Genomic DNA, 27,445 nt, shown 5'->3' on the forward strand with positions numbered 1-27,445 from the left:
TTAGAGCTCACTGTTGTTGATGACCAATCTTCCTCAGGAACTACTACGACATCTCCTCTGGGATTTCCTGTATCCACCTGACTTTAAATGGTGCCTGTCAGCCTATGCTTCTGTGGACCTTGGCGTGCACATTGTCTCTGGTGACCCAGGCTCAGATTGCCCTAAGGAACTGTGCAGCTTTCCTACCTGGTGTGTGTGCCAGGGTCTGCTCATGGTGACAGGTGTTGGTGTTCAGCTGCTAGTTTCCCCCATTAGAGACAATGTGATAGGATCTGATGATACAATCTGTTCATCTGAGGTCTGCCCTGATTTTTTCTGTCTAGAATATAATGCTAACTTTATGGAAACAATAAAAGAAGGAATAGATGCACAATCTGCCCTTTAAATGGTTTTGCTTTGCTAAGGAAAAAAAAAATCCATAGCAGTCAATTTCTTTTTGTCTATTACAAATTTATTAACAGTGTGTTGTAATTAGGTGCATGGCTTTGCCTTAGAGGACAAATGGTGCTTGTTGAACTGTGACGTTGGTCTTATTGTGGTAAAATGACCCATTTGGTTTTACCAGCTGTGACTTTGAAGGGAGCTAAATGACAGAAAACGCATAAAACTTAACAGATGAAAACATTCTCAGCTCATACTCCCTATCACTGATCATTTGGCATCCCAAACAAAATGTCCTTTGGATTTGCTTGCTAATGTCTTATAATCTGAAGAATATTATGCTTAAGTTGATAGGATGAACTGAAGAATAATATGCTTGAGTGGATGTTTAAGTTGATAGGATATCAAAAGGGCAACTGGCTTATCGTATCAGACCTGCATTCCCCATTAATATGATATAATTGCTCTAGCAGAATCTAAAGATGTGATTTCTCATTATCCAAGAATAAATCCCAAATAGGGAAACAGGATGGTATAGTAGTTGCAATTGTGGATTTTGGAATTGGGCTTCCTGTGTTTGAAGCTTGGCCACACCATTACCAGCTTCTGAACTTCTCTAAGGCTCCTTTTTCTTATCTCTAAAACAGATACTTGTATATCTTCCTCATAGGGTTTATGTGAGGATTAAATAAGTGCATTATTAGCACAGTGCTTTCACATTGTAAGTTCTCAAGAAGTGTTAGCTATTGTTATGAATGACTCAGACTTCAGAAATAATATTAGATTCTGCAGAAAAATGGTCCAGCTTATAGGAAAGTCTTGGGTTCCTGAATGGATCTTAAAGAGCCAGGGGAAAACCCATTAATCAGCTCCCTTCTGCTGACTCCTATCTTTGACTTAGCACCCGTGACTGAGTTGGTGAGAAATTGGGGTGCAGAAGAAAAAGGAGCTCCCCTTTTATGGCCATGATCATGGCAAAAGAGTTTTGAATCACTCAGACTTTCACTGGTTCTTTTACCTTTCTATGTTGTGAGAAATCCTAGAGGCAGAGGGACAGAAGAGTCAGAAAAGTGCCATGCCACCTGCCTCTTCACTTTTCAGCTTATACAACATTGGAATCATAGGAATGGAAAACCATGAAGAGATTAAGTCTGTGTGTGTGGTCCTGTCTCCTCACTGGCCCCTGTGCTGGGTCCCTTTTTGTACATTTTTATTCTTGACTGTCATTTATCCCAAGGAAGTTTTGGTCAATAAAGGATGCCTCACAGAACATTCCCATTTCAAATAAGGAACTTCTAGAATTAAAAACTACAAGTCTTAATGAGGAAATTTCATGCCCATGACAAGACATATTTTTTAAGTAGTGGAAGGGGGTTTCTATAATCTCTTATCCTAATGTCAGAGGAGACTGCACTCATTCAGTTGATGATAGCTTGAAGTTGCCTGTTGCAAGCCCCAAATTAAAATTCCTAAAAAGCTGGTTTCTCATCTTTTTTTTAAAAGAGCATTATAACATTCTTGGCCTCTCTCTTTTGGAATTCACTTCCTTCTTGCACCAGTTATCAAGTTACTGCCTTTCAGCACTGAATCTACCCTTTGTGATATTGGAGTGGACTTGATGAACATTCCTTCTTTGCTGTATGGCAGCTGTTAAGCTTTGTCGGTAGAGGGCACTAGAAGGCCACTGCAGGAGCAAAGAACCCTCTTGCAGGTTTCAGTGTACTTTTTCCTAATTGCTTCTGTGGCCTCTGGCCCTCAGTGGCATTTGGGACACCCTGTGGTGCTCACCCTCCAGCGAGTTCTGGCACCTAATCTGTCGGCTTCTCAGTGAATCTCAAAGGCACCCCAGCAGTTGGTCTCATGCTTGCCAGCCCTGGCTTGTCTCAACTCAGAGAACTTCACCACCGGGCCCATAGTGATACCCTTTCCACTGAGGTCTGAATCTCATCGTTGGATTTGGGGGCAGGGGCTCTTTCAAATTTGTTTCTTTTTGGGTACTCCGTCTCAGTAGAGGCGGCAGTTGCTTCCAATATCTGGTATTCTTCAGAGTTCTCTTTACTCCTTAGTATCTAATCCCTTGTTACAAGTTAATCATTCTTTTTTTTGAAGCAGAGCCTTGCTCTGTCACCCAGGCTGGAGTGCAATGGCGCAATCTCGGCTTACTGCAAGCTCCACCTCCCGGATTCAAGTGATTCTCATGCCTCAGCCTCCTGAGTAGTTGGGATTACAGGCATGCGCCACCACACCCAGCTAATTTTTTTGTATCTTTAGTAGAGATGGGGTTTTACCATGTTGGCCAGGCTGGTCTCGAACTCCTGACTTCGTGATCCGCCCACCTTGGCCTTCCAAAGTGCTGGGATTACAGCCACTGCCTGGCCATTAGTCATTCTTTACATTAAATTTTATTTGTTCGAATTTCTGGTGTGGTTTCTGTCTTTTGATTAGACCCAAACTGATCCTAGAAGATAAGAAGTGGTTTATGCCGATGGTGGAAGAGGAACTGGCCATGCATGGCCCTGCTCTTTCCCTTCTGCTTTCGCCTGGAAGTTAGCCTGCCTGCTTGATTGCTCTCAGCATACTTAAGCTCAGTGGCAAAGGCTCTGCTCCTGAGTGAGGTGCCTGTGGTGGTCCCGTCCAGTCGCAAGACTAGCCAGATAAGTGTATCTCTAACTCTATCTTTCAGTTTGAGAAAGCCCACTCCAGGCAGATGAAAACTACATTCTCCAATATCAGTTCTATCCATAATAAAGGTGTTATTTTGGACCTTATTTGCTGACTATGTTCATCATGTTCCTCAATTAGTTCAAAATCCAGGTAGGGAGAAGTCCTGCTTTTCATTGCGCCTCCCCTTTCCCCAGCAATTTTCATATAAAACAACTGTTTTCAAATAACTTGCCACCAGAGAAAGTGATTGATGAGTATAGCATGGTTAACCTTTGGCTTTAACTATTTTCTGGCCCTCCACCATACCACTGTGGTTTTTATCCCACTACATACGTAAAGCTTTTTTTTTTCTTTTTTCCCTAAAATGCTAATCTAATTGAGGAATGATTCTACATCTCTATTTTAACACCCTGTAATGATCACCTTCAAAGAACACACTCCCAAAGAACCCATGTCAACAGCCCAGAATTTGTTAATGGAAAAGCATTTAGAGAACAACGTGATCTATTTCAAACAGATCTCTTTAAAATCATGTTTTTTTTAAAAAAAAAATCGTGTGTTTACAAATGTGTGTGAAAAAGAACAGGCTTGTGGTTTCCACTCTGTGCATAAAGGACCACCTAGGAAAAGGGTCATTAGCCAGCCCTGGGGCAAGGTCTACTTCCCTGACACGTTGGACATTAACAGTTGGAATTGATGATATTGCTGAGTTCTTATTGAAGGAGGAAATTAAAGAGCGGATGTCAGTAAATGACCACATTGGCTCAGACAGCGAGCCACACACCCACTTGTCCCCTCCATCATCTCTACTGACATGGCACCTTCTATTGACCTTGACTTTCTCCTGCACTCTTCACACATGGCCAAATTGCTTATGCGTCCTGTGTGTTTGCATAAGGAGAGCACAGTAGAGGGAAAGGTACTCCAATGTACTTTAGAGATAATGAGAAAAAATGTAATTCATACCTTTTGTGACCATTTAAATTTTGGGGTAGTGGTCAAGGATTAATAGAGCTTGGTGACACCCCCTGCCAACCTCTGCAAGTCATTACCACAGGCCTGGGGTAATAATACTTAGCATGGGAAACATTGTAGTCTTCGGATTCTGAGATGGTCTTTGAAGCAGATTGGTGCTGGGCTGAAAAGCCAGAGGATGTGAACACCTGTCACTGACTGTAGTGGTTAGGAATGGTTTTTTAGGAACTATGTGATTCAATGTAGTAACTTTACATTTTAATGATTTGTAGCCTAACATTGTAAATGGTATTATTTAAGGTATAGTATTAAACAGGTCATTAAGAATCAGAATTAAAAGAATCAACAAGCTTGAAATTTAACTACAAGTCTTTGCTTTTCTCCTCACTACCTTTGGTTATGTAAAGTATCATAGTTATTAATCAGAAAAGCTCCCTTTCTTAGTGGTGATCTAAGGCTGAGATGTGATTTAGGTGCATTTTGTCTTTGCTTTCTTCCAGACATTTCCCCATCTAGTGTTCTCCTTACACACCTCTTCTTCTCCTTTTCCCTACTTCAAGGGATTGACCCTGATTGGGAGATGCCTTCATGGTGGATTTAGCACTTAGCATGGATATCTTTTCCAACCTGGAAAAATCTTTCACATTTAATGAGGGTATAGTATGTAGAACTGTGATACTGATTTCTGTTTCATTTTCATATCATCTGTTTTCTAATTTTAAAGAAATATCTCCAACTATTTAATTTTTTCAATTTTCTCTAGCAGAATTATTAGTATATGTAAATATATATATAATGTATAAATATATATTTGAAACATAGTTTCACTTTGTCATCCAGGCTGGAGTACAGTGGCATCATCTCAGCTCACTGACCTTTCAGGTTCAGGCCATCCTCCTGCCTCAGCCTCCCAAGTAGCTGAGACTACAGGTGCCTGCCATCATGCCTGGCTAGTTTCATATTTTTAGTAGAGACAAGGTTTCATTGTGTTGCCCAGGCTGGTCTTGAACTCCTGAGCTCAAGTGATCTGCCTGCCTCAGCCTCTCAAAGTGCTAGGATTATGGGCATGAGCCACCACACTGGCTACATATGTCTATTTTGAATCGCTCTTGGTCTGTGCCATGTATGTTGAGGTCATTACCCAGGGATACCCACCACTGGAATGAGGTAGCAGATTCTTGCAAGTGGAACCCAGCAGTAGGGTTCAAAGTTTGGAGCTGCTGGAACTGAACGACTCAAGGTCACTATTTACAGTGTGTTCTGGCCCACAGAGCACTATTCATAATCCTATGGGACCGTTTGCTGGTTGCTTCCTTCTTGGCTTTAGCTCTATTGCCCCCACTGCTCTGAAATTGTTCACTGAGCCACCCTCAGAAAATGAGGCACTATATTCTCTCTTTGCATTTAAGTTTCTTGGAAGGATACTAAGTGTTTACTGACGAGCTTTTGCCACCTAAGAAATCTTTTAAAAGTTAGAAATCCCACATGGCATGTGGCATATGTAAGTCATTTCAGCCTTCTAATAGAAAAAGAGAAACCTATATGTTCACCAATATGTGAATGGCTAAATAAACTATAGTTACCCACTTTGTGAAATGCCATTTAGGTATGAAGGTAATATGGATGAACTTTAAGCTGTATTGCTGAATGGAAAAAATAAGTACCAGGACATTAATGTGTAGTGTATAATCCCATTTCTATTGCTCTCAACTATGTGATAAAAATTAATTGGTCTGAGATGGGCAGATCATGGGGTTAGGAGTTTAAGGGCAGCCTGGCCAAGATGGTGAAACCCCATCTCTACTAAAAATACAAAAAAAAATTAGCCAGGCATGGTAGCAGGTGCCTGTAGTCTCAGCTACTTGGGAGGTTGAGGCAGGAGAATTGCTCGAACCCAGGAGGTAGAGGTTGCAGTGAGCCAAGATCATGCCACTGCACTCTAGCCTGGGCAACACAGCCAAACTCTGTCTCAAAATAAAAAAAATTAGTTATAAAAATTAAGGCCAGGCACAGTGACTCATGCCTGTAATCCCAGCACTTTGGGAGGCCGAGGCAGGTGGATCACCTGAGATAAGGAGTTCAAGACCAACCTGGCCAACATCAACATGGTGAAACACTGTCTCTACAAAAATACAAAAATTAGCCGGGCATGTTGGTGAGTGCTTGTAATCCTAGCTACTTGGGAGGCTAAGATGGCAGAATCACTTGAACCTGAGAGGCGGAGGTTGCAGTGAGCTGAGATCACACCATTGCACTCCAGCCCAGGTGACTGAGCGAGACTCCATCTCAAAAAAAAATTAATATATTGTCCAATTTATATTGTATCATATACTTACAGACACAATATAAATACATATATGTATATACAGAAAAACTGTGTGTGTGTGTGTATATATATAAAAACAATATATAGATGAATATATATATAATCATATACACAGAAAAACAGTATATAGATGAATATATATTATGAATAGATAATATAGATGAATATATGTGAAATATATATATATACAATATATAATATATATAATGTACATACATATGAATATATATGTATATATGAATATATAATATGTATATATGAATATATATAATGTATATATGAATATATAATATATGAATATACAGAAAAACAGTATATATATAAATATATATAATATTTATAGCAGAAATATTACAAATGCATGTAATAAAAGGCCTAAAAGAAAACAACCCATACTGATAATGGGGAGGAGACTGGTATTAGGGGTCATAATGAAGAGAAATTTTGCTTTTTAGTCTCTACATTCAGTAGTGGGGAATTTTTTTTTTAGACAGAATCTTGCTCTGTTGCCAGGCTAGAGTGCAGTGGTGCAATCTCAGCTCACTGCAACCTCCACCTCCTGGGTTCCAGTGATTCTTCTACCTCAGCCTCGAATAGCTGGGATTACAGGCACACACCACCACACCCGGCTAATTTTTTTATTTTTATTTTTAGTAGGGGTGGGGTTTTACCATGTTGGGCAGGCTGGTCTCAAACTCCTGACCTTAGGTGATCTACCTGCCTTGGCCTCCCAAAGTGCTGGGATTACAGGCGTGAGCCACCACGCCTGGCCAGGGAATTTTTTTTTACACTGAGATGAATCATGAATTATAATTAAATGTAAACATTTTTAAAATAATTAATTTTGAATAGGTAAGATATGGCTTAGGGAGAAAAGCAACTTTAGGAACAGGACTGGGGCATGATACTGAGAGAAACACAGACACAGGACTAACTGTGCAACTTCGTTAATGGGATCTACCAATTGTAATCAGAATGGCAACTCTGTTCCTGTAGTTAATACTATCAGAACAGTTAATTACATTCAAATGTCTTGCTTTCTTGCTTTCATGAGTAAGTAAATAGAATGTCTTTTGAACACATTCCTAAGTATTTAACTGGATGTTAACAATTGTTTCTTAATTATTATACTTCATCCTTTCTATCTTCCTCTGTTATTTCCCTTCTCCTCTAACACCCTCCTTCCCAGTCAGCTGATTTATGTCCCCTCCATGAACAGAGGTTCTGCCTTAACATTTGCAACTTTCAGGAAGCCTTTCTTAATTAACTGCCTCACTGAGAAATTTTTTACTTAGCATCTCCTTGGTGAGTGTGCTTTAATGTTTGAGGACTTTATTTTGCACCTTCTTGAGGCATTGCTTGCTAATTGGTTTTCTGTCATTTTTTGCATGTATGTTCTCTTAATTCCTCTTCCAAAGTAATGGACTCTTCATGAGATAAAATAGAGAAAACAGTGAAGTATATGGGCATTGGAGACAGAAATACCTGAATTTAAAACCTGGATCTTCCAACTTTTGCTGAATGTTTTTGAGAAAATTTCTTCTTTTAAGTTGCATTTTCTTCCCTTGGAAACTGGAATAATTTCTATTTAATAGGATTATTGCAATGTTTAGTTGACCTACATGTGAAGCACTTGGCATGAAGCTTTATGGTAGTAAGCACTCATCATATGATGGTTATTGGTATTCATCTCCTTCTATCTGTAGCCCACCATGTATGTGTGTATAATGGTCCTGACATCAGCTGATGTCTATGATGAGGTTTAAATCATGATTTATTTGCTCATTTTGGTTATATATTTATTCAGGGACCTGGAGACATTTGGGATGTAGAGGAAGGAAGAATGTAGTAGAGGAATGAGGCTTATTTTGTCAAATCCAAATCAACACTCTTCAAACCTGCTTGCTGTGAATGATTTAGTTGGAATTTGCTCATATCTGAAAGAGCTGTTCTGTATTTGCCTGTTTTTTATGTTACTTTGAAGACCAAGTCATATTTTATCCTATCACCATTTCTTGGCCTACCTATGTTTGTGTGCATTCATTCAAAAAATTTACTGAATGCCACTGTAGATACACATGAAACATGAATAGGAGCCTGCCCGGTGGACAAATTATGGAGAGCATTCTAAACTGAAGGTACATCATGTGCAAAGGCCCTGAGACATGAAAGAATAGGATCTGTTATGGAGCTACAGGTGCTGCGCGGCACAGTGCTATGGCATCTGGTGAACAAGTGCTTTGACATGAAATCAGGTAGACAAGTAGGTGGTAGGCAAGATATTTGTATATAGCATGCAAAGGAGTTAAGATTTTATTATTCTGGCAGTGCGTATCTGCTGAAGAATTTTGAGCAAGGAAACAAGGTCATATTTGTATGTTATATATAAATTCTAGCTACCAGATACAAGATAGATTAGAGGGATATGAGGTAGAGGGAAGGAGAAAAACAAGGAGGCCACTGGAGTGGTGTGGGTATGAGATGATGAGTGACCGACTGCACTAGGATGTGAAAGAGGGGACAGGTTTTGAGGGAGGGATTTAGGAAGTAGCACTGAAGACTTGATATTTGATTGGTATATTAGTTTTTTATTACTGTCATAACAAATCACCACGAACTCAGGCTGAAAACAACACAATTTTATTATCCTGTGGTTCTTTAACTTAGAAGTCTGCCGTGGCTCTCAGTGGGCTAAAGTCAAGGTGTCAGTAGGGCTACACTCCTTTCTTAAGGCTAGGGAAAATTTATTTTCCGGCTCATTGAGGTTATTAGCAGAATTCATTTCCTTGCATCTGTAGAATTGAGGTTCCCATTTCTTTGCTGGGTATCAGCTGAGGCCCATTTCCATTTTCCAGATGTTACCTGCATTCCTTGGCCTGTGGCCACTTCCTCTGCCTTCAAAGGCAGCAGTGACAGGCAGGTGAAGTCCCTTTTATGCATTGAATCTCTTCTGCCTCTTCTTTTTTCTTTCTGCCCCCTCTTCCACTTTAAAAGACTCTTGTGATTAAGTTGGGCCCATCCAGATAATCCAAGACAGTCTGCCCATATCCACGACCTTTACCTTAATTACATCAATAAAGTAGAATATTTGCCATGTAAAGTAGCATATTAATAGGTTCTGAGGATTAGAATGTGGACATCTTTGAGGGAGCCATTATTCTGCCTTCTCTAATTGCATATGGGGTTAAGAGAGAATGTAGAATCCAGGTTTCTGACTTCAACAACCAGGTGGAATGTAGCTTTAAGAAAGGAAGATGTTTGGTTTTGAACATGTTGACCTTAAGTAGTCAGATGCACAAGCCAAAAATTGGACAAGAAATCAAGTCATATTAGGAAGCTGTCAACATATAGTAAGCCCTCAGTGAATGTATGGAATGGGAAAAAAATAGGGAGAAGAACAGGATTCTGGGATCAGTAATAGTCTAGCTGCAACAGAGGGAGAAGCACTCACGAATGAAACAAAAGAATAACCTACATGGTTTCTCTTCACTGGTGGTCTTTCTGTGTTGTGAGAGAATTAGAATTTACATTGCCAGTACTAACAAAGTACTGCAAAGCCTTCAAATTCTTTTGGTTTTTATTATATACAGATAATAATCTTTCACAAGATCTTGCTTTACTGAACCACAGTAGGATGAACTCCAGGAAAGGCAGGACATCTATAAGATCAAATGAGCTTCTCTTAACCAACTTTCTGTGATGCCAGGCTTCAAAGATGTTTCCTTGTGTGGTGTTTATGTGAAGCCACAGAAGGTTGGTGGTGGCCTGGGTGAGTGGTGGTTTGTTGCCATTCTCCTCAGACCAACAACTAAACAGTGCCTCTTGTGCATATTTCCTGCTGAGAAAGAGACTGAAAACAGGGAGGTACATTGTTATCAACACTAAAGTGGATATTCACCATCCATTTCTCATTGAACCCTTGCCAGGTCACTCTCTACTTGTGGAAGAGAGATACCCATTCCCTGCTGCGCTGGCCAGTGTTGGCCTACTAGTGTTGTTTCAGTCAAATCTGTTCAATCCGTCTACGAATGACTTAGTCGTGGTGAACTGCTTTGAGGGCGAATTAAGTCTATTAGACAGTAGATTGTTTAAGCAGCTCTTCTCTGTGGGACTGACCTCAGTGAGGACAGAATGATCAGGAAACTCGAGAAGATCAAGGAAAGTGAAAATCCTGGAAAGGGTTGTAGAGATGATCTAGGATAACCTGCTCACTGAGAGATACAGCACTGAGGCTGCCCACAGAGGTGAGCTGGCCAGGCGTGTGGATGTAAAACCTCAGCCACAGGCAGTAAGAACAGCTCAGCCAAACTAGAATTGAAGCTGGAGTTACGTAGGGAAAGATGAAGGCATATACTGTTCAATGGAGTAAATGAGATAAAGAGACAGCCTCCTCCTTTGTCTCTGGTCCAGGAGAAAGGGAGAAAAAAAAGAGGTAACCTCCAAAACAGCTGAAGGGCAACCTTTAACTGCTATTCTTTCTGAGTAATATGCAGATAATTTACTAGTTTTTGAATTAGAAGATATGAGGGGTAACTAAATTCTTACACAGAACAGGTACATCATCTCCTTCCTCTAATCATTCTTCCCTCTCACCTTATTCTTCCTTCTTGCTCTCTCGTTAGACTGAAAAGATCATATATAGCCTAGTCCTAAATAATTGCTCCTGTGTTTTGGACTTCCTATGCTTTTTTACATCTCTGTGTCTTGGTACAGATTGTTTTCTAAGCCTCACTCTCCTCCGCTATTTTGAAAAATCCCATCTAGTTTTTAGGAGTCAGCTCAAGTTCATCTTCTTTATAAAGTCTTTCGGGACTCCCCAGATTGAGTAAGCGGCACCTTACTTATGCTACCCACATATCGTGCTTGTGCTTGATATCACTTATCAAATTATGTTCTAATCATATGATAGGAAAATACTTGGAAAGGTTATCTGACTGAGGATTAGACTCAGCTGCATGTACCAGTGGCTTAAAAAAGATGGAAGTTTCTCTCTCTTCTTAAAGAAGATTAGAGGGAAGCAGACCAGAGCTGGTCTGGCAGCTTTACAATGTCATCATGAATCCAGTTTTCTATCTGTTTGCTTTGTCATTCCCAACTCATAGTTTTCATTTTCAAGTTCATCTGATGTCCATAATAGCTGCTCAAGCTCCAGTCATCATGCTCTAAAAAGCAAGAAGAAGGAAGAAGAAGAGTGGGTGGCATGTCTCCCCTTTTTGAAGGAGATTTTCTGGAAATACCATACAATAATTCTATGTGTATATCATTGACTAGAACTCGGTCATATAACCACATCTAGCCATAAGGAACTCAAGAAATTGCAACCTTATTATGGCAGTATAATGTAAACGTAAAACTTGTACCATAAGAAATGGGAAGTAAAACTGAAGTAAAACTTGTAACATAAGAAATGGGAAGATAATTGATATTGAGGGGCAACTTGTGATCACATTATCTGATATATATTTATTTCTGGTAATTCTTGCTGCTTCCCATTCCTCTGCCTTTTGAATCTGAGCAATCCATGGCTTTAGGAAGCAGTCAGAATCCATGTAAAAACAAGGATCACCTATGATGGCTTTAAAATTTACAATCATAATTCAGGTGTGCAGAACTGTTACTTTCTTCATTTTCTGAACTTGAGTTGCCCACAAGCCCCTATTTCCATGTATTGCTAGAAAAAAAAATCTCATTAATTAAAGGAAATGTAGTCACTTCTGTTTTAAAATCCAATCTCTTTGGGGTATTCAATCAAACTCAGGGCTCTTCCCCTATCCCCCTCCTTTTTTTGCCCTCTCACCAGGATGTGGTCTGGTTACTTAAGGTTCTTTCTGCCATTCTCTCATTCTCTTGGACCTCCAATTATTAGGTAATTATTAAGTATGGTACACGTCTGTCTCCTTCTCTACCCAGCAACTTCAGGGAGTCTGGGACATTGTTTTGGCTGACTTTCTCTAGTGCTTATTGCAGAATTTGATACATAGGAAATAGTTAAAAACATGACTGATGAATTTATGAGTATACTTTAAATGCATCACATAATTAATTCAAATGGTACCATGATGATCTGAAAATCCTGTACGATTAAAAGTCTATTTTACTAAAGCCGTCAGCACTGTGTTTATAGCTTTCTTATAGCACTAATAATCCTCAGCTCTGTTACAGTAGTTTATGTGCTTGTGTCACCCCTCATTACAGCATCTGCTTCTGGAAGAATGTTCCTGATCTTTGTAGCTCTCACAGGTCCTGAGAAAGCCAGGGACATAGTAGGTCTTCAGTCAATGAAAATGAATGGCTACATGAATGGGGTTGGCACTTTATAATCTACCACTAAAAAATGACTCCCATATGAGAACAAACAGATTTTATTAGAGATATTTAGAATGATATCAATAAAAACAAACTGTTATTTTGCCTTTAACTGTTATTTTTGCCTTAAAAAAAGAAACTCTTTTTTTAAGAAAAAAATTACTATTTTTTTTTTTTTTTTTTTTTTTTTTAAAAATCCTCCACCTACTTTACTTCATCCAGAAAAATGGTGTGAAGAATTCAACCACTTCATTTCACAGTGAGTATTTCTTCATGAAAAACTGCATATCGAGCAAGGTCTTGAAGAGTAATTGGAGAAATCCAAGCAAGACCTTGAAAAGTGATTGGAATCTACTTGGCACTAGAAATTGTTATGCCGTTAGCTCATTATGACACAGGATTTGTTTGAATAAATGATAGAATGTGGCTTTGCAAGATGCAAAAAAGAAGGCATTTCATTTGACTCTTGGTTATAATAAGTCCTTCTTATCATATGGGTCACATTTATCTGAGAACCTACTTTGTCCTAGAGCAAATATTGACAACTTGGCATGTTTAATAGGAAGAGACATGTTTAATGTCTCTACAAAACATGTAAAAATCTGATGCCCACACTGGGACCAAAGAGAAGACAGAAGGTGGCAGTCACCAACAGAGTTTTTGCAGTGTGAAAGTTGGGCTTGCTCTAGGACCTGCAGCGTGGGAACAAGGGTCCAGTTTCTAAGGTGATTGAGGGACAAAGTAGAATCTCAGGCCTGGGGTACCAAGGTAAGGTATCTCAGCCAAGGCTCAAGGTATGAGGAACAAGACGAAAGCCAAGCTGATGGTGTGACATACCTGGTAGGAGCTATGTCACCAGGCAAGATTTCCTGGGATTAAGACAAGAGCAGAATCAACTGTGAAACCAACAGTGGCTCAGTGCTGGGGTCATGGGCATTTGACCTCACTCCTGGCAGAGGACCACATGGGTCCAAAATCTGAGAAAGCTACTCAGAATACTGGCGTACGAGCTAGGGGCCTGGTGAATTGTGGGGACAGGAATCTGGACCAGGCATTCCCAACCATACCAAGGCACAGGAGCTTGGAAGACGTACTGTGGGATCTAGTATAACAAATAAGGTGTTCAGAGATCATGGGAGGAGAAAAGAAGTGACCAAAATAGCTGACAAATAAGAAGTGGGGAAGAGTCAACACAAATTTTTCTGACTTATGCCTCTGTGCAGACTTAGCTTCCACAAAGAAGCCAGGCAATAAAGCAAAATGGGTCTTTGATCATCTTCCTTAATAAATCACAATACAGATCAACAATCTCTTATGCATAATTCCAAAATCCAAAGAGCTCTGAAAGATCAAAGTTCTTTTGTAGTTGAGTCATTTAACCTTATGTGAACCAATTTGGTGGTAACACATGACCTTAACTGTGAGGCTATTTATAGTTGTTATTTATCTTAATGTGAATATTCATGTGTTTAGAGACAGATATATTTGTTTGATTATAGTGTGCTGCCCCAGATCCTGCTGGGACTGTTACATAATATACAGTAAATGTTCCGGTTAACCTTTCTAAAATTCGATAAAATTCTGAATTCCAAAATACATTTGGCTCCAGGAGGGTTATATAAACAGCTATGAACCTGTATTTCACTTTCATTTTCATTTCAAATGTAGTATAGTTCAGGGCACCTGAATTTGTTTGCCTGTCCCATCCCTCCTGGACTTTTGCCATGCTCCTCAGGAAACGGGAGTGGAAAAGAACTCAAAGAACCCTACTAAGAAAGACTCTGTTGGAACATGACCATGAAGTTGAAGGCCAGGGGTGGAGGGTATCTCATTGTCCCTTCAGCCCCACGTTGACATTTTTCCCTGGCTGCAGAATGCACTAGGAGCAGCCACAAGTCAAAGGTGGTGGTGTCAGGCCATGTTGAGAGGAAAAACAGATACTTGCAGCAGGATAGATACTCACATAAGAGCAGTGGAAGAGCCACTTTCTGATGTTTAGGACCCAAAAGAGTAGGTAGAGAGAACTAAAGAGCTGAAGACATGCTGGTAGCTTGGGACCACATTTCATACCACCCCAAGGAAAGAAATCTGGGAGCTAAGGTTTCAATGATTTTGCTGGTAAAGGCTGAATCCAAAGATTTTTCCTTTTTATTTCATTGCTGCACATAGACACCCTTGATTGACCTTGTCTAAGCCGTTGTCCTAGAAAAATCCATTACATATTCACTAATGCACCTTCCCATACCAAACTCTCCTGATGCCTCCAAAAATGTGATCTGACTCACAAAACTTTGGCTTATGTATACTTTTTCAAGAGTATGTTGGTAATCATAAACTAAGCACAGTATTCCTTGGATGGATTTGAGAATAAAGGTGCGTAATTGATGACAGGGATTGGACTTTTAGGTTTTACACAATGTAGTTGACCCTTAAACAATGCGGGAGTTAGGGGTGCTGACCACCTCCCACTGTGTGAAGTCAGAAATTGCCTATGTCTTTTGACTCCCCAGAACCTTAACTACTGATAGCTTACTGTTGATTGGAAGCCTCACCAATAACATAAACTGTTGATTAACATGTATTTTATATGTTAGATGTATTATATACTGTATTCTTACAATAAAGTAAGCTAGAGAAAAGAAAACATTATTAGGAAAATCATAAGGAAGAGAAATGAGTTTACTGTTCATTACTTGGGAGTGGATCATCATGAAAGTCTTCAGCCTCATCTTTTTCACATTGAACAGGCTGAGGAGAAGGAAGAAGAGGAGGGGTTGGTTTTGCTGTCTCAGGGTTAGCAGAGGTGGAAGAAAATCCACATATAAGTGCGTCCATGCAGTTCAAATCCATGTTGTTCAAGGGTCAGCTATGCGGAAATTCCTCCCTAACATTAACAGTTCCTTATGGCAAATCCTCTTATATGCCAATTCAATTCTGCTGTGTTTTTCCCAATTCTGAGAATTTCACATGCACTCAGATTCTGAGTTGCTTTAGACTTAAAAAGGTCTTGAATGCAAGAATGGAGGGCTAAACACAGAAAACAATGCCTTTGAGTATGCATGCTATCAGGAGCAAAGCATAAAGCATCCTGTTGAAATTGCAGGGGAGGGAAAGTCGGGAAAGTTTCTAATGAATCAGGAAGGCAATTAGAAATTAAGTGATTGTGTGCTTTATTACTAGTTTAAGATGGAAATATGTCATCAGTCTTCTTTTTGTTTAATGAGTTGTCCTTATAGTTTTTTATTAATGAAAGTGTTTATATAATAGGTGTTCATAGATTCTTTATTGACCTCAGCCCTCCAGTCCTGTTTTCCCATAACATCTTAAGTTCTTCAACCATAAATTCTTCTGCAATATTTTGGGAGTATTTCTCAAAATTAGGGAACTGATTATTATATATCTTTAAAAAGAAGCTTACCCATTATTCCCAAATAATACCTTTTTTTTTTTTTTTTTTTTTTTTTTTTTTAAAATTTTTTTTTTTTTTTTTTTTTTTTGAGACAGTCTCACTCTGTCACCTGGGCTGGAGTGCAGTGGCATGATCTTGGCTCACCGCAACCTCCACCTCCTGGGTTCAATTAATTCTCCTCCCTCAGCCTCCCAAGTAGCTGGGATCACAGGCACCCACCACTATGCCCAGCTAATTTTTTTTTTATTTTTTATTTTTAGTAGAAACAGGGTTTCACCATGTTGGCCAGGCTGGTCTCGAGCTCCTGACCTCCTGATCCACCCACTTTGGCCTTCCAAAGTGTTGGGGGATTACAGGCGTGAGCCACTGCATCTGGCCAGATTTTTTTTTTTTTTTTTTTGGAGACAGAGTTTCACTGTGTTGTCCAGGCTGGAGTGTAGTGGTGTGATCTTGGGTCACTGCAAACAGCCTCTTGAGATCAAGCAATTCTTGTGCTGCAGCCTCCCTCCCAGATAGCTGGAATTACAGGTGTGTGCCCCCAGGACTAGCTAGTTTTTATATTTTTAGTAGAGATAGGGTTTTGCCATGTTGGATAGGTTGGTCTCGAATTCCTGAACTCAAGTGATCTGCCCGCCTCAGCCTCCCAAAGTGCTGGGATTATAGGCGTGAGCCACTGCACCCAGCCCCACATAATATCCTTTCATTCTGTAGGGGAGACTGCTGACACTAGGCTGCCATTACTCGGCCAATCAAATGTAGTTTGTGGAGATTTGTATTTATTCAAATCTCTAATTCAATATAAACATTTATACTCACTGAGTTTGAAACATCTTTTTAAAGAGAGAGCCTTAGTTTGTTTTTATACTAGGAGGCAAGAGAGAAAGATGGAGGATTAAGACCTTCAGATTATAAGCTTTTCATTATTGGAGGGACTGGGCTGGAGAAGATGATTATCTGGTAATTTTAGGAAAAGTTTTTTTTAACCTGAATTATACAGATAATTCTTCAGGTCCCTTTCCAGAGCAAGCCACAGTAAATGTTTCTCTCAAAAGAATAAACAGGACTAAAAGTTCCTTAACAGTTTTAAAAACTTTAATACTTTGTCCTCATGTGACTGCTGAGCCATAATAGAAATGGTTCAATACTCTAGGTCTTTCTTAGTCCACGCTGGTCACTACCTGCCAAAAGTCTTCTTACGGACTGCTGCAGGGATCTGCACAAGCTGGTCTGGCTGCAGTCTAGTGATTATAGCTGTGTAGACAGGACAGGTGTGTGTGTTTGTGCAGGTGCATATGTGTGTAGGAGGGTTGGGGGTAGGAAAGCAGGAGCACTGGGTTGTGGCTTAGTGTTTTTCAGATTTGCTTCCAGTCTCCTTAATTTGGAGGTAGTAGGAGAGATTTTTTGAAACATCTAAAAGTCTAAAATACTATTAGTAAACCTGTTTTCGGTTTTTTTAAAAGAAGCATCAGCTTGTTTGGTTCTGAACCTCTGGTTGTTTGTGATAATTGACCCATTTATATTTATTAGTTATGCATTTGTCAAAGCATGATTCCTGAAAGCTTAGTTATGATAAATTAAATTCAATGCTCACATAAATTCTCCACTGCTTTTTATCCATATGCTAGGACCCTGCCTGATGTGTTTTGTCACCTCTATAATGTGTGGTTGGCGTTGTAGCGATCTCATTATCAGCCCTTTCCCCTATGACTAAAGCTATTTGCATAATAAGTTTATCTGGTTCAAGTGCCAGCCAGACTTCTGCTTTGTCAGGAGGCTCCATTCAGAAGTAGCCTTTTGATAAGATAAAAAATAATTTTCATTTTGTCAACTTCACCTTGGTCCTAATGGATGTCACTTTTCTTTTTAAGTTGAAACTAATTTCAGGTCTTTGGAATAAACTACAAAAATACTTTCCATGTCATTGGCCAGAAGGTATTTGTGAGCTATGCTTTCTCATTTTGCCTCTAAAACTATAGGGGGCTTTATTAGGAATTAAATTTAGGACCTCATCATCAATGGCTCTTTGGGACAATCAAGATAGATTTCTTTTGGTCAAGGGCAATTCCACCAGCAGCATCACGGCTGCTCAGCTTTGGATTTAATGATGACTTGAACTAGGTGGTCACCTGCACATGAACTGTTCTTTCTTGGGTGGTGCAGGGGAGAAAAAATAATATCTTTTCCTCACCTATTTCAAGGTTAATGGCTGACACTTCTGTAACAAAAGACAGATTAACAAGAGAAAAGTGGAACACATTTATTTAATAAAAGTTTTATGTGACACAGGAGCTTTCCGAAATAAAGACTCAAAAACCGAGTGAAAACTACTTTTGTGGTTAAGTTGAGTGAATAATGGACACTTGTATAGATGTATGGTAGGATCTAATGGTAATAAACTGGGGGAAACTTAGCAAGTCCTCAGATTCTTCTCAGCCTCTCTGTGTAACATTTCTTCCTGCTGGTTATAGGGCAGGTCACCTGTCATATGAGGGTCTTCAAGAGAGAGGGGGTGGGAGAAGGTCAGAAAGACCTTTCTGTTTTTGTGAGTTGTTTTTTTTTTTTAGACGGAGTCTTGCTCTGTCACTCAGTTAAAGTGCAATGGCACAATCTCAGCTCACTGCAACCTCTGCTGCCCAGGTTCAAGTGGTTCTCCTGCCTTAGCCTCCTGAGTAGCTGGGACTACAGGCACATGCCACCACGCCCAACTAACTTTTTGTATTTTAGTAGAAACAGGGTTTCACCATGTTGGCCAGGATGGTCTCAATCTCCTGACCTCGTGATATACCTGCCTCGGCCTCCCAACATGCTGGGATTGCAGGCGTGAGCCACCGCACCTGGCCCTGTGGTTTTCTTAATTGTCTTCTGCTTAAAATACTCAAGTATGCTGAGGGGCCATATTTTGGGGTAGCATTTCCTCCACTGCATCAGCATCTAGCATACTGATTTGCCTATTTCTCATTTCCCAGTGTGAGCATTGTGGCCGAGCCCTGCCATTTAGTTATGAAATGTTGAAACAGCCTTTCTTATCCCTCTAAATGACATTCAAATGGGTATAAGCACTGGCATTGAATGTTAACAAGATCAGATCACTCTGAACCATAGAACTACTAAGACTAATGGGCATTTGCATATGTTTATTTTTTTTAAATGGAACCTCAGATCTGGAATATTTGCTTTCACTGTAGGCCTGAATGCTGATAAAGCTCACCATGTTGGGGTGGTTGTTTTCTTGACGTTGATTGTATTTCCCTGAAGGCAACAATTCTCAGCTCTTTGCCTTTCTCCATTTTGCGTTTCAAGGCTGCTTAATTCCACATGGCTTTATAATGTCAATGAACAACACACTTACAATGATAAATATCTTAACTCAGTGATTAAGTTCCACAGATATTCTTGGCAATTTAAGTCTTGTCAGATTCTCAGGAGGCCATGCAAAGGGTTAATACTTCCTGGAGTAGAAAGATACAATAACCTCTATTTACATTACTTCACAAATTCATAATTTTAATTAAAATGAGCAGTGGCATCTCTAGTGACAGACTCTCTCCATTTTAGATTTATTTAGCCAATGATTAGCTATTATGATTTCTTGAATTAATTAGCATCTCTTGAGCTACAGGGAATTAGTGAATTAATAAAAACTCACAGAAAAGCTCAAAATTAAAAATTAAGTTAACCACCCCCCCCCAAATCATCCACTCCTCACCTAACATATATTGATCAATATACTTATAAATGCAACTCAAATTCTTTCTCATTTTGAAATATTGGGATTTTGTTTTACAGGAGAAGAACAAATAAAGCTATGTGTGAATTTCAAGGTTATATCTCCCTGAAGAGCATCTAATTTAGATTACCTAATAGAACATCTAAGGAAACCAAGGGCCTGATTTGATCTCACTTATATCCCACTTATAAAGTCAGCTGATAAAATCTGATTTTCTCATAGTGCAAACCAGGAAGCTGCTCACTGTGACTTGAAGTTTGAAACATGCTGCCATGTATACCTGGAATATACTAGAAATATATCCTATCTTCTTAGGAACAATGGCAATGTGAGAGAAATGAAGGTTTAGCCTCATACAAAATAAGAAAAAGGCATTGTAATGCCGGTAATCTAGACTGTTGTCAGCATATCCTGTTTATTCCTTGTCCGATGCGGGGTTTAGATCTTGTGAGAAACCAGATCTGTAGCACATCATAGATTTTAAATGAGTGCTTGTGGCACATGATGTTAGCAGACTATTGTAGCTGCTGTGGATTCGTTCAAATGATGTCCGTACCCTTTTCTCCATACTGGCTTTTCTTTCTTCTTTAAAAAAAAAAATCCTTGATTTTCATACTGTAAATCAAAGAGTCTGTAATTGAGATAATAGAAAGTGAGGGTAAGTGCTGCCTTCTGTATGTGCTCGTGCCTGGAGGTGGTTGCTCACACATTCGCCTCTCCCCAGAGTGCCACCTGGATCATCACCAAGAAGAGGCAGCTGTGGAAGAGCAGTGCTATAGCATGTGCATCCAGCTGTGTCACTCACTGGCTATGTAATCTTGGAAACCTCTCTGATTGCTGGTCCTCAGTTGTCAAATTGGGGCTGAGAGTAGTATCGCTGTAAGGATTAAATTACATAATGTATGTGTAGCACTTGACAATAATAATAATTAACATATGTAACTTCTATGCTAGGCATTGTTCTCTACGTGTTGTATGATTCACTAATCCTCATAATTCTATGAAGTAATTCTAATATTATCCTTATTTTATAGAAATTAAGGTAAATAGAGGCCAAGGGTCCTAAGACTACAGCTAGTAAGTGGGAGAGCTGGGATTTGAACCCCAGAAAACTTGTTCCAGAGTTCATGCTCAACCAGCAGTAGAGACTGTTTTTATTGCCCTTTGCATTTGGTCTGTGCTGCTATTCTGAAACTGTGTTTTAAAAGTGACAGTGACTTTTTCTTCCTTGACACCAATGTACTGTTTCAATCTGTTGTCCACTGTCTTTTTATTTAGACTTCAGCTCACTTCTACTGTTTGGGCCTCAAACACACACACACACACACACACACACTCACACACACTCACTCGTCCACCTTTTCTCGGTGGCAACACCTCCCTCAACCTAAGAGAACTGGCTGCAACAGGAGTCAAGACAGAATCAAGCCAGATGTGGTGGCTTACACCTGTAATCCTAGCACTTTGAGGGGTTGACGTGGGAGGATCAATTGAGACCAGGAGTTCGGGCCTGGGTAATAAAGTGAGACCCTGTCTCTACAAAATATTTAAAAATTAGCCAGGCGTGGTGGTGTGTGCCTATATAGTCCCAGCTGCGAAGAAGGCTGAGGCAGGAGGATCCCTTGAACACAGGAGTTTGAGGTTATAAGTGAGCTAATTGTGCCATTGCACATTAGCCTGAATGATGGAGAGAGACCCTGTTTCAAAAAAAAAAAACAAAAAAAAAACACCACAAATGAATGATGCAGACTCACCCTCACTTCTTTGCTCTGCAGACAGCCCTACTTTTCCCCACCTTCTCCTAGTTGAGCATCTCTCTGGGCTATCAGCCAGCCACAGGCTTCTACTTGGAGAAGGAACAGTGGGAAGGAAAATGGGTGCCTGGACCCTGAGAGGCAGAATCCACAGTGCTTGGTAACTAACTATGGGAGGAGACAGGTACTACAGAGAGGGAACAGTTAAACATGACTCCAGTGTTTTTAGCATGGAAATAGGGTGTTTTCAAAAATATATGTTGGAGAGATTAAGGGCATAGGATCTAAAGTCAAATTGTATTCTAGCACTGCCAATTAGATTTTTGGCCTTGAACAAGTCACTTAGCTTTTCTGAGCCTCAATTTCCTCATCTGCAAAAAGAGAATAATAATACTTCTATAATAATAACTAGTTGGGATTAAGATCAACTCTGTATGTGATAGAAAACCCAAAAAACAGTGGCTTTGAAGAGTTAGGCTTTTCTTTTTTTCTCTCATGAAATCAGCTGGGAGTGAGGCCACATATGTACTGCGAGTATGGCAGGGCCACAGGGTAGCCACCTGCTCCTGTCCTCAAGCTGCCCCACTAAATATGATTTCCATTCCCATGGAGCTTCATGGGCCAAGATGGCTGCTGGACCTCTGACATTCATATATTTATTTTAATAAGAGGGAAAGAGACAAAAATGCAAGTCTCCTTACTTTAAGACTCTGGCAGTTTCACACAACATATCATTAGCTACAACTTTACCACATGGCCACACCTAGCTGCAAAGGAAGCTAAGAAATACAGTCCTCTGACTGGGCAGTGTGGACCCAACTTGCTGCTGGGGTTCTATCCCTAAATAAAGGGGAGAGGGTATGGACAGATAGCAGTCTGAAGCATGCTACTTTACAGGGTGACTGAGAGAGTTAAGTGAGATACAGAGTGAAAGCTCAGCAAATACTAATGATGAGTACAGTATTATCCAAGGGATGAATCACAACAGAAGAGAATCTTGAGGAGTAGCCATCAGGATTCTTCCGAACCCCAGGGCTGATCTGTGGCCTGGGGATGGAGATGAGGAAAGGAAGGACAAGGTGGGAGCAGTAGTGTGGCCATGTTGACACTTTACCGGGTCTTCTCCTAAGAGCTGTGATGTCTTCCTGGTTCGGTGCAAAGCTCCCAGCTTCCTGCCTGCTCTTCCATTCTCTGCCGCTTCCACTGTGGCTCTGGTGCAGAAGGAAATCTGGTTCTGGGTCAGTAAGAATTTTAGTTAAAAATGGAAATGCAGGGTCATGTCAGCAGTACTACATTCTTTCAGCCCAGTGATGATTTCTGGCAGGGATAAAAATAGCAGACATAGCTCTTTGGCACTAATGAAGAACGGGGTATGTGTGTGGGTATGTTTAAATGACTTAAAAAATTATGACAGAAAATTTAGATATACTAAGTCATCATAGATTCTCTTGGTCTTATGTGCTTTTGGGTGTGTGTGTGGCTTCCATTGCGTTCTTAGTATTTTAATTCAGAACTTCTTAGGGTCATCAAATGCATAATACTGAGCTGTCATACAAGGTTAGTGAATGGAAGAGGAAATCTCATAATAGATTTTTAGTATGAAGAGCTATTTAATGATTTTTTTGAAAGAGTAATTTTATTTAAAAGGCCATATTTTGGTGAATAATGAGAATTTTTGCCTTTGAAAGAGGCCCAAAGCTTGAACCCTTAGGCTCAAGCAATGCTTCACACACGGGTACAGAACGCCTGGCTTCAATCCCCCATGTCATGGGTGGAATTGTGTCCCCTCAAAATTCATATGTGGATGTTTTAATCGTCAGTATCGTGCATGGGGCTACTACAGATATAATTAGTTAAGATGAGGTCATACTGGAGTGGGATGGGCCCCAGTCTAGTGTGACTGGTGTATCTTAGAAAGGGGAATGTGTATACAGACACACAGAGAACATCATTTGAAGACTGGAGTTATGCTGTCTTAGGTCAAGAACTACCAGAAGCTAGGAGACAGACCTGGAACAGATCCTTCCCTAGTACTTCCAGAGGGAGAATAGCTCTGCCAACATCTCCATCTTGGAGTTCCTCCCTCAGAGTGGAGACAACAAATGTCTGTTGTTTAGGTCACTGGGTTTGTGATACTTTACTGTAGCAGCCCTAGGAAATTAATACACTCCATGACGGGGTAGTGCAGGACCTTAGGGCATTTGACCTTTCAAGTCTTTGTTTCCTAACCTGTGGGTTAGTAATATTCATCCATCTACCAGTGAGGATCAAGCGTACCTTTGAATATTGTAGAGAAAGCTTGTCCAATCCTCAGCCCACAAGCCTCATGTGACCCAGGATGGCTTTGAATGTGGCCCAACACAAATTTGTAAACTTTCTTAAGACATTATGAGATTTTTTTTCCGGATTTTTTTAAAAGCTCATTAGCTATTGTTAGTATTAGTGTATTTTATGTGTGGCCCAAGACAATTCTTCCAGTGTGGTTCAGGGAAGGCAAAAGATTGGACACCCTGTTGTAGAGCAGCACTATGATGTCAAGTATTAGTGTGACACCATAAAATCATAGTGTATTTTCTTCCCTCCCTACCTTCCTTTTTTCTCTCTTTCATTTTATTTTTTGTTTAAATCTGTATCATAAGGCTTTATGTTAGATTCCTCCTCCTGAACCAACCGCACAGTCGTAAAAGTGGGGAATTTCTGTAATCGTCAGTGATTTGCTGGCCTTTATAGAGGACTTCAGGAACTAAATATATACTGTACTTTAAGATTTCTTGGTTAACAAGTACCTCTCCCTGAGGAACAGATTGTCATAGAATGAGATGGACGATTAGTGTCAACTTGTATCCTATCACTTCCTGGATTCTGACAGAAGGATTCTGACACTGCATCGAGGATAGAGCATCATGATCACTTAGTGATATTTGCTGTGGGTCTAAACAGGAGTAATTGTAGCTCATGCCTTTGTGGACCTACAGTTGACATTTCTTTTTAATTATGACCAAGTTCTTTGTTATGTGAAAATAACATACAGGACCTTAAGGTATTTGATCTTTCAAGTCTTTGACTCCCAACCTGTGGGATACTAATAAAAAATTCACTTAACCAAAGAAAGCTAATTGGCATACATTCAACTAAGTCAGCTGTAGCCTAAAAATACCTGAGTGCTAAAATAAAAGTAGTTGAATAAATTTGGAGTTGTCTGTGCAAGGAGTACAGATAATAATATTAACAGTAAGATTTATTTAAAGCTTACTGTCAAATGTTGTGCATCTGACATGGTGAAATGTACTTAACTTGTGTGATTTCAATGAATCTTCACTGCTGCCATATGAAGTAAGTTACTACTCAGATGAGAAGCTGAGCCTCTTATAAATCAAGGGATGGGGGGCTGGGTTTGGTGGCTCATACCTGTAATCCCAGCACTTTGGGAGGCTGAGGCAAGTGGATCACTTGAGCTCAGGAGTTCAAGACCAGCCTGGCCAACATGGTGAAACCTCATCTCTACCAAAAATACAAAACTTAGCCAGGTGTGATGGTGTGCACCTGCAATTCTAGCTACTTGGGAGGCTGAGGAACGAGAATCACTTGAACCCAGGCGGTGGAGTTGCAGTGAGCCAAAATCCGCCACTGCACACCAGCCTGGGTGATGGAGTGAGACTCTGTCTCAAAAAAAAGAAAAGAAAAAAGAAATCAAGTGATGGGCTTTAGCCTCACAGCTGGCAAAGCTGTCATTTAACACCAGGTCTGTAACATGTTCCAGTATCTGCTCCGATGCTCATGATGCTAGAGTGTGCATGGGTGAATATATGTGTTTAATTGAGGTGAAATTCACATACAGTATTAACATCTTAAAGTGAACAATTCTGTGGTATTTAGTATTTCATAATGTTGTGCAACCACACTTTGATCTACTTCCAGAATGTTTTCATCATGCCACAAAGAAACCCCGTATCCATTAAACAGTCTACTCCTCGTTTCCTTCTCCCCTTTAGCCCCTGACAAGTAACAATGTGCTTTCTGTCTTTATAGATTTGCCTATTTTGGATATTTCATATAAATGGCATCATACAATAGGTGACTCCTTTTTCTTAGTATAATGTTTTTGGCCAGGTGCAGTGGTTCACACCTAGCACTTTGGGAAGCCAAGGTAGGAGGATCATTTGAGCCTCAGAGTTTGAGACCAGCCTGGGCAACATAGCAAGACACTGTCTCTGTGAAAAAATTAAAGTAAAATATAATATTTTTGAAGTTCATCCATGTATCAGCATCACGTATCAGTACTTCGTTCCTCTTTATGGCTAGATAATATTGTTTGGTTTTTTGTTGTTGTTTATTTTTTTTTGAGACAGAGTCTCACTCTGTCTCATCCAGGCTCGAGTACAGTGGCATGATCTCGGCTCACTGCAACCTCTGCCTCCCGAGCTCAAGCGATTCTCCTGTCTCAGACTCCTGAGCAGCTGGGATTACAGGCCCCTGCTACCATGCACGGCTAATTTTTGTATTTTTAGTAGACATGGGGTTTCACCATGTTGTCCAGGCTGGTCTCGAACTGCTGACCTCAGGTGATCCTCCCACCTCAGCCTCTCAAAGTGCTGGGATTACAGGCATGAGTCACCACACCTGGCCAATATTGCGTATATTTTGAGGCAGAACGTCAGCAGTCATCCTATGTACCTCCTTCACCTGGAAATATGAAGAAAACCCAAGTCTGACTACTCAGATACCTCCTCCATTTCCCCCTGACATTCTCAACATGGTGCCGTGGATGACCAGACTGCTAAAGTATCAGGTGTTCTCCCCATCCCTGGACATGGAGTGTTTGGACATGGTCTTCTGCCCTTCTTAGGCATCAGGCCAAAGTACCCACAGGCTCTGGCTATAGGAGAGCTGGCTATAGCTTAGTATATGTGGTTTCTCTAATCCACTTCCAATCTGGGGTAGAAGTTTTGTTATCTGTTTTTTTCTGGATACCCAGAACATTCTGTCTTATAGGGGCCAGGTGTTTCTGGGTGACGATTCAGATCTCTGCTCCAACTAGAGTAGCAGCTTTCATAATACTCTCCCTGAATCTTACTTCGAATTATCCTACACAAAACAGTCAGTGTGATCTTTCTGAATCCCTAAACTGATCAAGTCATGCCCTACTCATAATTGTTCTGTGGCTTCCCAGTGCTTATAGGGTGCACTAGAACTCTTTAACACACAAGGTTATGAAGGATCTGCCCCCTTTCTATGCAATATCATTCTCTCCTCCAAACTCCCTTCACATTCTAGAAAAATAGAACATTGAACAAGTGATCCTTCTCCTGACTGCGCCAAGAGGACTCAGAGACCCCTTCCTTCATGCTGTTATGTCAGTATCGTGCCTTTTGCAAAACTTTATAATAAGGAGGGGAGAGGGAGCCTGTCAAACCATCCTGGAATTACTCGTTTTCACATCTGTCTCCCCACTCAAACTGTAAATTCCTTGAGAGCAGACAATGTATCTTTACTGCTTTATATCCTCAGTACCTAGCATAGTTCCTAGAACATGGCAGGAACTCAGTAAATATCTGTTCCTTTTGAAGAACCAAGAATTCTCTAGAGGAAGTGATACTCTTAAAAGTATACACCTCATGGCCAGGCACAGTGGCTCATACCTGTAATCCTAGCACTTTCGGAGGCCAAGGTGAGTGAATCACTTGAAGTCAGGAGTTCAAGACCAGCCTGGCCAACATGGTGAAACCCTGTCTTTACTAAATATACAAAAATTAGCTGGGCATGATAGTGGGCACCTGTAATTCCAGCTTCTCAGGAGGCTGAAGCAAGAGAATTCCTGGAACCTGGGAGGTGGAGGTTGTAGTGAGCTGAGATTGCACTGCTGCACTCCAGTCTGAGCAACAGAGTGAGACCCTGTCTCAAAA

General features: G+C 40.3%; 1 protein-coding gene across 1 annotated transcript in view; it reads left to right on the top strand.

Annotated features, from left to right (window-relative positions):
* MYO3B (myosin IIIB) overlaps window positions 1-27,445 on the top strand; it is a 491,163-nt gene that overhangs the window by 168,405 nt on the left and 295,313 nt on the right. The window contains exon 8 of the mRNA XM_037741885.1: window positions 12,846-12,911. Within this exon, the coding sequence (XP_037597813.1) occupies window positions 12,846-12,911 (66 nt within the window). The remainder of the gene's footprint in view (window positions 1-12,845; window positions 12,912-27,445) is intronic.

Source organism: Cebus imitator, unplaced genomic scaffold (assembly GCF_001604975.1).
Source record: "Cebus imitator isolate Cc_AM_T3 unplaced genomic scaffold, Cebus_imitator-1.0 Scaffold110, whole genome shotgun sequence".
In the NCBI taxonomy this organism is placed as follows: domain Eukaryota; kingdom Metazoa; phylum Chordata; class Mammalia; order Primates; family Cebidae; genus Cebus; species Cebus imitator.